Raw genomic sequence first — 13,783 nt, forward strand, 5'->3', positions numbered from 1 at the left:
TTCTTGTGTTGAATATTTGTGTTATTTTTATTGTTAAGCTCTTTCACAATTCAATATATATATAAAATACGTATTTTCGGATATTGTACAAAGATTATTATTAATAAATATATTAAAAGCTTAAATTTGAATAATCTTTATAAAAAAATTAATTTGCAATCTTAATATATATTTTAACACATATTAGTTAAATATTTATTTATTTATTGAGCATAGCAATCATTGTTAATTGTTAATGTTGGTTAATGGCATTTTTTAAGCCCCCTATGAACACATTGCTAGAATTAAAATGCAGCCCATGGCTTTGTAAGAAAACAATTGGCATTTGTAATCGACAACCTTGAACAACCCTTATTACTTAGAAACAACCAACTCTTTTGTCAAAAACCATGTGCTCTCAAAAATTTCAATCATTCTTTTTCAAACAAGACCCTTCATTCATGCAATTTCAATATGCGATCTTTGAATTGATTCAAGGGGATGTAGTGGACTACAAATCAAAGTTTAGATCATTGGATGCGCCACAATAACATTTAAAAATATAAATTTTTAAAAGAAATAATGTATAATACGATATAAAAAAATTTATAAATAAAAAATAAAAAATTTTATTTAACATTTTTGTCTTTTAGAAGATATATTTTTTGTTCTTGATCTATAATATTTAAGAAGAATTTTAAGGGTATCAAATATACCGTTAATTCAATGATTTTAATAGTTGATTTTAATTATAAAAATATATATAATATATATTATTTAAAATCAATGGTTAAGATTACTAGAATAGTAGTGTTTTGAATGTATTTGAAAACTTTCTTAATATTTATACATGATTATTATGGAACGGATGTGAATGTGCAATTATTTTAATTTTGATATATTGATAGTGTAAAATATTTTATACCTATGCATGCAATTATGTTTTTTAATTTTATTATGAAGAAGGTAATAATGTAAGACAACAATATAAAGAAACTGCATGCTTTATAGGCATATGATGTCAGAGAGCTACTAATCGGACGGTGCAAGTGTTCCTAGACAAATCGAACAATCCAATTTCAAAAAAAAATTATAATAATCAATTCGGACCATCCGATTTGATTTTTGTTTTATTAAAAAAAAAATTTCATACAACACAGAGAGTTCAATTTGTTTCTTCCAAATTTTAAAATTTTCCTCCTACAAATCACACCATCCGGTTTGTCCATAATATTTTCTTTTAAACATAATTCACATGATTCGACTTCTCTATAGCACAAATAAAAAAAAATTATCCCACAAATTAGTCTAATACCACTATATTCCATAAAACAGCATATATATGCCTCCAATAACCAAAAGATGAGCCCATGCAATTACAACAATTTTTTTAAATGATGAATCAATATAAATGAATCAATATAAAAAATAATTATTTTTACTAATACAAATGCATACGCGAATAAAACAATTTTACACCCTTTAAAATATAAAAACTTATATTTAAGATAAGGAGCACAAGAGTCTCATGAAAGCCTCAACTAAATATCAAATCTCAGCCATCCATCCTATCTTTCTCTTTTCCACCAGCAACGGTCGACATTCAATGTCCCTTCCAATCCCGCCACGTGTCAAGCCCCTCTATATATATACCTCGCCTCTCCCTCCACTTTCTTTTTCACTGTCATTTTCTCGGGAAAACTGAGGGAGTGAGAAAACCGTGAAAATTTTGAAAAACCACTGCGATTCACTGAACAACGATGGCAACGATCAGGTCCGTCAAGGCTCGCCAGATCTTCGATAGCCGCGGAAATCCAACCGTCGAAGTAACCATCTCATTATTTTCATTTCCATTTTCATCTTTTACTTTCTTTACTATCTGTTCGTTTGCCGAGGAATATTCGTTTTTCTCGGCGCTCTGTTTTCGGTGTTACCGAGAGTTCCTTTTACGCGAAGCTTTGTTTTTCTCGTTTTCAGGTTGACGTTACTCTTAGCGACGGAATCTTCGCCAGAGCTGCCGTGCCTAGCGGTGCTTCTACAGGTAAACTAAACGATCGTCGTTTTTTTTGCTTTTGCAGGAAAAAAAAAAACGTGATTATGTGAGTTATGATGTTTTTCTTAACGATGTGATGTATGTTGTTGTAGTAGAGTAGTAGTAACTAGTAAGTAGTTGTTTCTGTTATGATGCTCGAAGTATATAATCGTTTTCAGAATGAAGTGGAAAAGTAATAGCTGCTTATGTAGGATTTGAAGTGATATTTGGTTGTATGTGACTGACATGCATGCGTTTTTGTTTGCATGTTGTGTAAAGGTGTTTATTTAGTGATAGCATGCCATGCTGGTAGTGGTAGTTTAAGTACTGTCTCCTAACATTTTTGTTTTGTTTTTTCAATTTGTTTTGGTTAAGGTGTTTATGAAGCTCTGGAATTGAGGGATGGAGGTTCAGACTACCTTGGGAAAGGTGTTCTCAAGGTACTTCGTTCATAGGCTTTCACTTTGTTATTTTAGCCTTTAAGAAATTTTTGTTGCATATGTTTAAATTTTTTGGCTTCCTAATTTTGCTTAATATATATTGCTTTCTGCATTATTTTATCACTCTTAAAATGGAATGGCTTTGATGACAATTCTTTTTTTTTTTAATTTTCCTTGCTTAGGCTGTGGAAAATGTGAATAAAATAATAGCACCTGCTCTGCTTGGCAAGGTATTTTAGCAGCTATAGAATTTGGTTGTAGGATGTTATTTTAAATCCTGTCCTACATCAATTGTGTTCTTTTATTCGTTTGAGTTTACAGGACCCAACAAAGCAGACTGAAATCGACAATTTCATGGTACAACAGCTTGATGGAACTGTTAACGAGTGGGGTTGGTGCAAGCAGAAGGTATTACCACTTGATTCCTTTGGCTTCCTGAGTTAAAATAGCTGCATTTTTCTTTGTGGCTGTATTGCACCCATTTTATGCTGAATGGCTTCTAATATCTTGAAATTTTTAGCTTGGAGCCAATGCTATTTTGGCAGTATCACTTGCTGTCTGTAAAGCAGGTGCTGCAGTGAAGAAAATTCCTCTGTACACAGTATGTAATGTTTCCTTACTCACTAGCCATAGTTCTTGTGTAGTTATCTTGTGGTCTGATGGTTTGCTTTTGTATTATTTGAAATTTCAGCACATTGCAAATCTTGCTGGGAACAAAACTTTGGTATTGCCTGTACCTGCATTTAATGTTATCAATGGAGGCTCGCATGCGGGAAATAAGCTGGCAATGCAGGTAATGTTGATTTAATACGATGGTGATCAAGGGTGTGAGATATATCTTACTGAAATGCTTTGCTGTGTTCTCTTCTCTAGGAGTTTATGATTCTCCCTGTCGGGGCATCCTCTTTCAAAGAAGCAATGAAGATGGGTGTAGAAGTATACCATCACCTGAAGGTTATTGCTTTTTGCCCCTTTTTTTACTTCCTTATTTCATCTCACTTATGTAGTTTCCTAAATAAATGAAGGTGTTAATGCGTGTCTTGCAGGCTGTGATTAAAAAGAAGTATGGACAAGATGCTACTAATGTTGGAGATGAAGGAGGCTTTGCTCCTAATATTCAGGTCCTTTCCTTCTCCCCTTGGTTGTAGCGATCTAAGTGGTATTCCAAACTTTTATATGATCTGATTGTTTTATTTCCTCTTTACTCATTAATGTTCTTTGCATGTCAAGAGCTTTAATAGTGTATGATATTCTTTCTTCAGTTAATTTATAAAGATAGTAAACCACCCCTGGTTTAAGACATGCCTCTGGATAGCTTTTAGAAATTTTTTTTTTTTTTTTTTGGGTTCAACCTTTCTCTTAGCAAAGCCTTAAATTTTATATATTTATTTTTCATTTAGATTTTTTGAGAAGTGCTTACAAGTCTGCATTGATAACAAAAATAATAAAATAAGATAAATTGAGCAAGAGTGTTTTTTATAGCCAAACACAGAAACATTAAAAATTTTCCATTATTGTATGCACATTTTAGCTAAATCTATTAATAAAACCTGCTTATGCCTCTTTATATATATTTTTAAGAAGCTAGATATTTGCTTTAAAAAAATTGGTATTTTTTTTTGAAATATGGTCTTTTCTAAATAAAGTTGTGGCCCAACATACATGAAATATTGTTACAGTAGTTCCTTTTATTAAACTATAATGCTTGCTTTTTTAGTAACATTTCTAATCCAAATGGGATCTTTATCTTCACCTAAATGTTGCTTTTGTACGTTTTCTGGTTCCTTTATAGGAAAACAAAGAGGGTCTTGAGCTTTTGAAGACTGCCATTGCAAAAGCTGGTTATACTGGAAAGGTTGAATCATAAATTCATAATCTCCACTTATTCTGACAATGTATTACTATATGGCTGATATTTTTACCCCTAATTTTCTATACTTGCACCACTTGCAGGTTGTAATTGGTATGGATGTTGCTGCCTCAGAATTCTATGGTAGTAAGGACAAAACATATGACTTAAATTTTAAGGAAGAGGTACACAAATTTTCAAATTTCTTGCCTTTATTGGGTTATTTCTCTGTTAAATACTTAACCAAGTAAATTACTTTCTTATTGCAGAATAATGATGGATCCCAGAAAATCTCAGGAGACAGCTTAAAGAACGTGTACAAATCATTTGTGTCAGATTATCCAATTGTTTCCATTGAAGATCCCTTTGATCAGGATGACTGGGAGCACTATGCAAAGTTAACTGCTGAAATTGGCCAGCAAGTACAAATTGTTGGTGATGATCTCCTTGTCACCAACCCAAAGGTATGCTTAACTTCTAAATTGGGGGTTATGCTAATTAAACAAGTATCCTTTTGACATTAGTCTGTTAATTGTAGCGTGTGGAAAAAGCAATTAAGGAGAAAGCTTGCAATGCCCTTTTGTTGAAGGTAACTTAGCTGCTACTGGATTAAGATGTCCATCTTTCTATTTAATAACTTTCTTTGTAAATAGTGAGTGGAATCTTATCTTATACAATTTATATATTAGGTCAATCAAATCGGCAGTGTAACAGAGAGTATTGAAGCTGTGAGAATGTCAAAGCAAGCTGGCTGGGGTGTCATGGCCAGCCACCGGAGGTATGAGCCCACCTTTCTGGTTCATTGTTTTGTTATTTTTATTTTAATTCTTATGTGATGTGATTTCGCTTGTTCATTGTAGTGGTGAAACTGAGGATACTTTCATTGCTGACCTCTCAGTTGGATTATCAACAGTAAGTTCTTATGTGGCTTTCAAATTATCACCGTAATGCTTTAGCCAACTTTCTGAAGAAAGCTAATACAATTTCACATTAACAGGGTCAGATCAAAACTGGAGCTCCCTGCAGATCAGAAAGGCTTGCCAAGTACAACCAGGTATACTGTGACTGAAACTTGTGCTTGATGCAATATGAATAATTCGAGTTGAATTTTTCAACCACTATCATGCCACATTGCCACTTACCTTCCGTTTTGGTCTTGTGTTGCAGCTTCTTAGGATTGAGGAGGAGCTTGGTTCTGCTGCAGTGTATGCTGGAGCCAAATTCAGAGCCCCAGTGGAACCCTACTAATATGTTCCAAATTAACTCTGCTAGAAGCCTAAACTAGAAGAGTATAATATAATACGTTTTGATGGGTGTGTAATTTTGCAATGAGAAACATCACATTGGGTACTTGCAGTAAACTATAGTCCGATTTGCTTTGCTCATGTTTACGGTTGGCTTGTCAAATATCATCATCATCATCTATATCAAATATTATAAAGTGGAAGAATCTATTTTTAGTGGTACCTGCATTTGGCTTGAACTAACTCTTGAAATTTGACTTGTGTGATCTCATGCCTTTCATTTCAATCCTTTATTATTCCAATAAGTTATTGTTAATATTTAATATTTAAATAATATTTATCTTACTAATTCATGGTAAACCATTAGAATTTAGAAATGAAAGAGAATGACATGGTGGATTCCATCCATAATAAAATGTGCCTCAGTCGATTATTGTTGTTATCGTTATAGGTTTTTTCTAAATCAAAATAACGAGATTTGTTTAAGTCTACTTGTTAAAACATTAGGGACAGAAACTTTGAATAGGAAAAAAAAAATTATGCAAGTCTTATATTATTTTTGTTGAAACTTGAAAGCATACGTATTGTGATTCTTTCAAAGAAAGTTCGCTTAAATTGAACATGATAATTAGCCTTTCACAAATTTTAACTTAACTATCCTTGATTCATCCTATTTAACTACCATTATGTTAAAAATCAAGTTACGTCTATATTAAAAATTAATAGTTTATATAAAATATATATTTAAAATATGCAAAATAATACATATTTTTACATAAATATATAATAGTGATTTTGTTATTGATTTTTAGTACGGACATAGTATTTTTGCTATGCTAACTATAGGAAAAACAAGAAAACAAAAATCATGGTTAGAAATATACTTATTTTACACCTCTTTTTTTTTTTTGGTGACTTACACCTCTTTTTATACTTTTGAATTGTTAATAATAATAATAATAATAATAATAATAATAATAATAATAATATTTGTTCAGCAGTTTGGAAAAAAAAAAAAAAACAAGAGTAACAATTAACATAAAAATGGGGAGGAAAAAAAAAAGGTTCCAAATTTAAGAGCTTGACACACTGACTCTAAATTAACTACAGATAAAGCAGATTTCCAGAGTTCACCAAAAACAGAATCAAAGAACCCCCCACCCCCTTCTGCGATTCCTTCTCCCAATTCCGATCGATTATTGATAATTGGTTTATGGAGAGCGCATCGGAGCTGGTGGAATTCCCTTTGCTGCAGACGCCGATCGAAGCAAACTACAGAGCTTGCACCATTCCCTACAGATTCCCCTCCGATAATCCTCGCAAGCCCACTCCCACCGAAATTTCTTGGATTGATCTCTTCTACAACTCCATCCCTTCCTTCAAGTACCCTTCTTCTTCTTCTTCAAGTTCTTTCCTTTTTGGTTTTCGCTCTGTGATTCGCAAGCATCTTTTTTAGAATGTTTCTTATCATATACCCTTGTGCTCAATTTGAGCGTAAGTGGCGTGTTTTTGTTCATTTCTGAGATAAAAATTTATACTTTTGCATTGCATTTTTGTTCTGTTTTCTTTAATTGTTATGGTTTAGCTTGGGTACTATTGCTGTGTGAAATTTTGGCGTAGATTAGTGATTTCGTTATGTTTGATCTTGTACTTGTTATGGTAATCTGAATTGTTAATAGTTAATACAGTAGTAGTATTACTAGTGCTGCATCATTTTTTTCCCCTTATTCATTGGAAGTTATGCAAAAATTTCTGCTGGTGTACTTGGTGGTTTTAACTATGTTTTCCATTTTCAACCAAATGCCTTTGGTTGTAATGGTTCATGTTGAATTGGCTATCACATTATCCTTTTATAGATTTGAGATAGCATAGCATTAGCATCTTGGCAGTTGTAAGACACACTAAAAGGACTTATTCTTGGTGCGGAAGTAGTTGCCATTGCCAAAGTGGTACAATTTGCTTGCCGTTGTTATGATATAACTTATTCCTTGACTTTTGAATAAATTAATAAATTAATAATTCTAAGTATGATGTAGAAGTTGTTGCAGTATGAGTAATATAGAAGAAGCTTCTTTTAAGAGAAGTTGAGTGTTACTAGTAGGTGAAAGGCATTACTATTGGCAATGGACTAAAAATGTCCTTGTTTAGGAATCTTCGAAAAATGAATGTTTCTATAATAATTACTGAGTTCATCCATGTGCTTTTATTAAACCTTCACATTGTATTAAGTTAGAGCAACTCAGTGGTGTTGTTTTAGTGAAATATGAGATTTTTATTTTATTGTAAGGACTCTTTTGTTTGCTTGTTTCCCATTCACAATATGGTTTAGCTTTGATTTGACAGAAAGCGTGCCGAGAGTGATCCTTCTGTTTCTGATGCTGCGACTAAGGCTGAAAAATTTGCTCAAAGGTGATCTGTTTGTGTTATTTTCCCCTCCCTTTTCTCCAATTTGAGAAGTTTGTTGCATGGAGGAGATCACATCAGTTTACTTTTGAATATTATCTAGGGTAACGTTTGTCATGTATCATTGTATTATAAGGCTTACACACTCCTCTATGCTATAAGTATGCAATAGTTTGTGGTATGGGATTTCCTAATTGCATCTTCTATTTGTGCATTTCCTGAAAAAGGTATGGTGACATACTTGAAGATTTGAAGAAAGATCCCGAAAGTCATGGCGGGCCACCTGATTGTATCGTATGTTCTGTACTATTTATCAATGAAATTGTAAAATAATATAAAAAAATGAATTAAAAAAATTAATCCAAACAAAATTTTGCATTTTGGTGATTTGCCTAATTCTGTTGATTTATTTATTTATGTTTTGGTGTTTGGTGCCTTGGGCTATGTTCTAGCTCCTCTGCAGACTTCGTGAGCAAGTACTTAGAGAACTGGGATTCACAGATATCTTCAAAAAAGTCAAGGTAAGTTTAATTGCAGTTTCAGTCCTATCTGCTAATTATATATCTAACTATGGATTACAAAGTAGAGGAAAAGCATATGTCTATCTTATGTAGTGATTAAAGTAACGTCAAATTTTTGCCAACTTGTGAAGCATAGTGGGGTGGAATTTTTTTATATAGAGTTGGTTGAAAGGTGTAAATTTATTAGCTAAAGTAGAATAGATTTTTAGCATTTGTTATCAGTTCTAAAGGAGGGGAAAGCAGGTGCATTTTATTAGCTCCAGATTTGTTATTCCTTTTGTGTTTGAATGCAACAGGATGAAGAAAATGCAAAAGCCATCTCCCTATTTGGGGATGTTGTTCGCCTTAACGATGCCATTGAAGATGAAGGCAAGCGACTTGAGAATCTTGTTAGAGGAATTTTTGCTGGAAACATATTTGATCTTGGCTCGGCACAGGTATGTGTTCTTTTAATAACTGTTGAATAACTAGAGTTAAGAAATGTTTGACCAACTTGGAATCTACTTGGTCAAGCATCAACCATATTTGGAATTTGGGTAAGCTGCGGTTTGTGTCCCTGAAGAGATCCTTATGCCTCCCGTTTTCCTTCCACTGAAATTATCCTAATTCATCTTTGTATGGAGCCATAGGCTGAAAATTTTGCATGGGAAACTAGATATACTCGTAATAACTTTACCGTGGTCTGCGTTTATTGGTTTACAAGGAGGCAACTGTTGTGTTATTTATTATAATCATATATGCGGGAATTTGGAGAATCAGTTATGCATTACCTTATTCTTCCCTCAATTTCTTGAAGCTTGCAGAGGTTTTCTCCAAGGATGGGATGTCCTTTCTAGCTAGTTGTCAGAACCTTGTTCCTCGGCCTTGGGTTATTGATGATCTTGACAAATTTAAGGCGAAATGGAGCAAGAAGTCATGGAAGAAGGCAAGTTTCATGCACATTGATAGATACAATTTTATCATTAGTTATATGTCTGCTATCATATTCTCTGCAGTTCTTCTGCTGTAATCTGTCTCCTTTTGCATTGCAGGTTATCATATTCGTAGATAATTCTGGTGCAGATATCATTTTGGGTATACTGCCATTTGCGAGGGAGCTGCTTCGGCATGGGAGTCAGGTTTGATAACATATCCTTTTTCTTCTCTTTCTTTTGGAATAAAATATTGATTCATCAAAATGAAGAGGGAAAGTTCCAAAAAGATGACAGGATACTAATCATCCATAATATTAGGACAAAATGTAAACCAACAAAGAAAATTGCAAAGTTCAACAGAGCAAAGTGGCCTAATCATTCAACATAGCCATTTTCTAAAAATGGATGTGTTCTTTACATCAAAAGAAGCCAAATACCTAACCTTACCCTAAATCAAGCATATTACAAAAATGTCTATAAAAATATGATTTGTATTCCAGCAAAATTCACTGAAGTGAAGCTTTTGTTGTACATTGCCACAAAAGTATTTCCTCTTTTCTTCTGTAGGTGTAGTCTTTGCCTCTTTTGAATCTATGTTTGAAACTGAAACTGCTTTTCAAGCATGTGATTCATAGCTTCCACCTTCTATATATTTTGTGCAATTCCCTTTTGAATGCAGGTTGTATTGGCTGCTAATGAATTACCTTCCATCAATGATGTGACTTACCCAGAGCTAGTTGAAATTATATCAAAGGTAGTTAAAAGAAGTTTTGTAAACTTTTGGTATAACCATATTCTCTTTTTGAGGGGATATTACGATATTCTTTTCTAACTCAATCATGTTCTTTTCCAGTTAAAAGATGAAGAAGGACATCTCATGGGTGTCAGTATTTCAAATCTTTTAATTGCCAACTCCGGCAATGATTTACCTGTAAGAAAATGAACAATGCTTTTTATGTTTTGAAAATTGTAGTACTTTGATTGGATGTATCAGATCATCAAATTTTTGTAATGATTTTGTTGCTTTCTCTTCCTTCGTTCAACGGATTGTAGGTCATTGATCTTACAAGAGTGTCACAAGAGCTTGCTTACCTTGCCAGTGATGCAGATTTTGTCATCTTAGAAGGGATGGTAAGTTCTTCCTTGGATATTGTGGGAAACTTCTATTGCATTGATTGTTGTTAGATGCTTTGTCGGGCTTTGATACTTGAAGTGAAGTAGGATAACAAGGGGAGTAATGTTTTGGTTAGAAGGTATACGGTGGTATCAGTAGTCTTTCGAAGTTTGAATTAATTATCAACTTATATACAAGGTAATAAGACAGTTCTTATTAGGGATCCAAACATTCGCATCGGAAGTTCGAGGCAATAAAACAGGAGGAGTCCGTTAAGATACATCATAATCATTTTGGACTGCACAATCCATAGTTATATGTTATGCCTTTATGGAGTTAGAACATTTTGTAATAAACTAAATAAAATAATAATAATAATAATGATACTGACAACTTATAAACCTGAAGATAACATAAAACTGGTACCCAGATAATGAAATTATTAAGATAATATTTTTTTTTCTCTTAATATTTAGTGGCACAATATTCGACAGATATTTCATTATTGGCCAATCGGAATTAGTTAGACATATACATATTCATATCTTGTAATTTCTCAAGATTGCTTGTTTAGTTGTTTCCCAGTTATCCTTGTTCTGTTGTGTGTATCCAATTTCATCTAGATGTTGACGGTATATCCCTTCATACTTGTGTTCCACATTTATCTTTCAAATATTTTGAGCCCCTCTAGATTGTTTTGACTTATTTGCATATTCACAAAGATTAGAAGGTCTTCTTGGTTTCGTTCCTATTTCTTGTTTGAATAATTTTGTTAAAAAATAGTGAAAAATAAGAAACAAATTTCATTGCTTTCAGTATTCCCTTTCCAAAATCCTAGAAATAGTCCAAAGTTTGTTATTGAATTCTACATTGCATCATAAACACCGACCTTTATTCTTTTGTCAGGGTCGCGGAATAGAAACGAATCTCTATGCTCAATTTAAATGCGACTCCCTCAAGATTGGGATGGTAATGCATTTAACTAATTTATGTTCCTTGTTTCTTTATCACATGAAATTATTGAGCTTTGAATCTTTGTTGCTGCTGCCATTTGTGTAGGTGAAACATCCTGAAGTTGCACAATTTCTTGGTGGACGTTTGTATGATTGTGTTTTCAAATACAATGAAGTCTCAAGTTTATAAGTCTCATTCTTTTCTCTTCTCTTCTCTTCCATTGCTGCATAGTTTCACTGTCTTAGTTTGAATCTTTCAACTTTAGAACATACCAGCATGAAGCTAATGCTTTTTCTTCAATATCATTTTAGTTTTAGAAGAGAGGATTAAAGGGAAAAAAAATCATACATTTTACTTGTAATAAAAAAAAAAGTAGTTCTACACATATGAATTGGTTTCATGATGATGAAGCTATAATGTAGGTATTGAAATATTCAGTTTGTTTTTTTGTTTCAATTTTGTTCTTATAATTATCATAACACTATTTTCAAAGCCTACACACTTTGGAATAATACTTTTATCATGAGTAGTGTCAAACTTTTTCTTTTACTTTCACATCTTGTTACACATATGACATAATTTCACTAATGATATTAGTTATGTCCTTAATAATTCAAGTAACTTTCACTAATCCGAATTTGGGTGGAGCCACTTGTGTTTTTTTTTTTCTTTTTTAAATGACAAGTCAAAAGGACCAATTAACATGCATTGTTATGAGAATGTGATTACATCCCTTTGTGTTTATAATAATAATTTGTTATTATTTGAATTGATCATAGCCAAATGTTTGTAGTGCATAGATGCCTTAATAAACAGAAGGAGACGTATTCTACAAGGATTGGATTTTGCATAAGCTTTCATGATTAAAGTGGGATTCTTGTCTTGAACATGACTACTATAATTTCTCTTCTCAAGTGTTAAACTATGGAAATAAGATCTAAGCTATAATAATGGTATATTACAATTCTATTTCTATAACTAATGAAACTTGTCAAACAATGTAAGGAAAGTAGAATGGGAGATTAAGAGGATCTACTTAAATCGTTTATAATTAGAGTTTGGCATATTGTATATTAAATACGGTAATATTAAAGAGATAAAAAATAGTTAAAATTATTTTATTTAATATTTATTAATTGTTGTAATAAAATAAGTTTTGGTTATTTTTTTTTTGCTACCAAACATTTTCAATGTTCAATATTAGTATAAGTTTATTATCGTTCGTGTATATTTTTACTTTTTTTTCTTTTCATTAAACAGAATTTAATTTTTATGCACTTAGTGCAAAAAAAATTTATATAAATAATCAATAATATATTATTGCATTAGTAGAAATAACTAATTTTTAAATTTATTATTTAAAATGTTATTTAAACGCATGAATCTAATTGGATAATTCTTATATGTATCATAAAAATAGTTATGCATATGCATGACGTTATGGTTTTTTTTAAACAAAAAAGAATAACAATCTATTCACAAGTATGATGGAAAAATTAACTTAGAAGTATTCCATTAATTAAATTTTGTATTTTAATAACAAATTATATTTCAATTTGTGGTGCAAATAGACTCCTACTTTTTGAAAAGAATAAATAGATAAATAGAACCTCCAATCTTTTAAAACTCGCATCCATTTCTACAAATTCATTCATTATTAGATAAGGTTAAAGTGTTAAGTGGAGCATTTCAGTAACTAATGCAGTCTCTCATCTTCCTTTCTCTCTCTCTCTCTCTCTTTTTAATATTTATTATTTATTTATTTATTTTTTATTAAGCTACATAAACCCGTTGATCCAAACTTTTATTTGCTTCATGATGATGCAATTATCATATTTTTCCTTATATTGCCTGCCTTTCGAATCCAAAAATGGTAACATTCCTCCATGTTCATGTATGTTAATTGGTCCTGTAATGTAATCCTAATAGGATTAATCAATAAATTGTTTGTTAGGACCTGTTTTTGTCAACTCTGGTCATGAATCATTAAATCAATAAATCACTATGTTCAAAATTTGCAAATGACTATTTTTTAATAGATTTAAGTTTAATTATTCTGCTAGTCTTTATAGTTTTATCAAATTTTTAATTAGGTTTTTATATTTTTTTTTCTTTTTAATTAGATCTCTATATTACATCAGATTTTATAATTAAATTCCTACCGTGATAAAAACGTTAAAATTAATGGAATATTCTGTTAAACTATATAGAATATTCAATCAAATGTTAGACATATTTGTTTTGTTTAACAGAATATTTCATTAATTTTAACGTTTTTGTCATACTAAAAACTTAATTACAAAATTTGATATAATATAGAGATTTAATTAAAA

The 13,783-nt window shown here is 31.7% G+C and overlaps 2 protein-coding genes across 2 annotated transcripts; both read left to right on the plus strand.

Moving 5' to 3' along the window:
• The first annotated feature begins 1,646 nt into the window (after positions 1-1,646).
• LOC130983063 (enolase) lies at positions 1,647-5,783 on the plus strand. The gene is made up of 17 exons (XM_057907238.1): positions 1,647-1,805; positions 1,957-2,020; positions 2,387-2,451; positions 2,634-2,681; positions 2,773-2,859; positions 2,972-3,052; positions 3,143-3,244; positions 3,325-3,405; positions 3,498-3,572; positions 4,244-4,306; positions 4,405-4,485; positions 4,570-4,764; positions 4,839-4,889; positions 4,990-5,078; positions 5,161-5,212; positions 5,298-5,354; positions 5,468-5,783. The coding sequence occupies exons 1-17, from the start codon at positions 1,740-1,742 to the stop codon at positions 5,546-5,548; spliced, it is 1,338 nt and encodes a 445-aa protein (XP_057763221.1). The 5' UTR covers positions 1,647-1,739; the 3' UTR covers positions 5,549-5,783.
• An 846-nt stretch (positions 5,784-6,629) lies between these two features.
• On the plus strand, positions 6,630-11,835 carry LOC130978956 (damage-control phosphatase At2g17340-like). The gene is made up of 12 exons (XM_057902289.1): positions 6,630-6,927; positions 7,888-7,953; positions 8,175-8,241; positions 8,400-8,468; positions 8,765-8,905; positions 9,265-9,393; positions 9,500-9,586; positions 10,062-10,136; positions 10,236-10,313; positions 10,436-10,513; positions 11,403-11,465; positions 11,556-11,835. The coding sequence occupies exons 1-12, from the start codon at positions 6,758-6,760 to the stop codon at positions 11,637-11,639; spliced, it is 1,107 nt and encodes a 368-aa protein (XP_057758272.1). The 5' UTR covers positions 6,630-6,757; the 3' UTR covers positions 11,640-11,835.
• Positions 11,836-13,783: the final 1,948 nt, after the last annotated feature.

The sequence above is a fragment of the Arachis stenosperma genome, chromosome 5, assembly GCF_014773155.1.
Source record: "Arachis stenosperma cultivar V10309 chromosome 5, arast.V10309.gnm1.PFL2, whole genome shotgun sequence".
Lineage (NCBI taxonomy): Eukaryota > Viridiplantae > Streptophyta > Magnoliopsida > Fabales > Fabaceae > Arachis > Arachis stenosperma.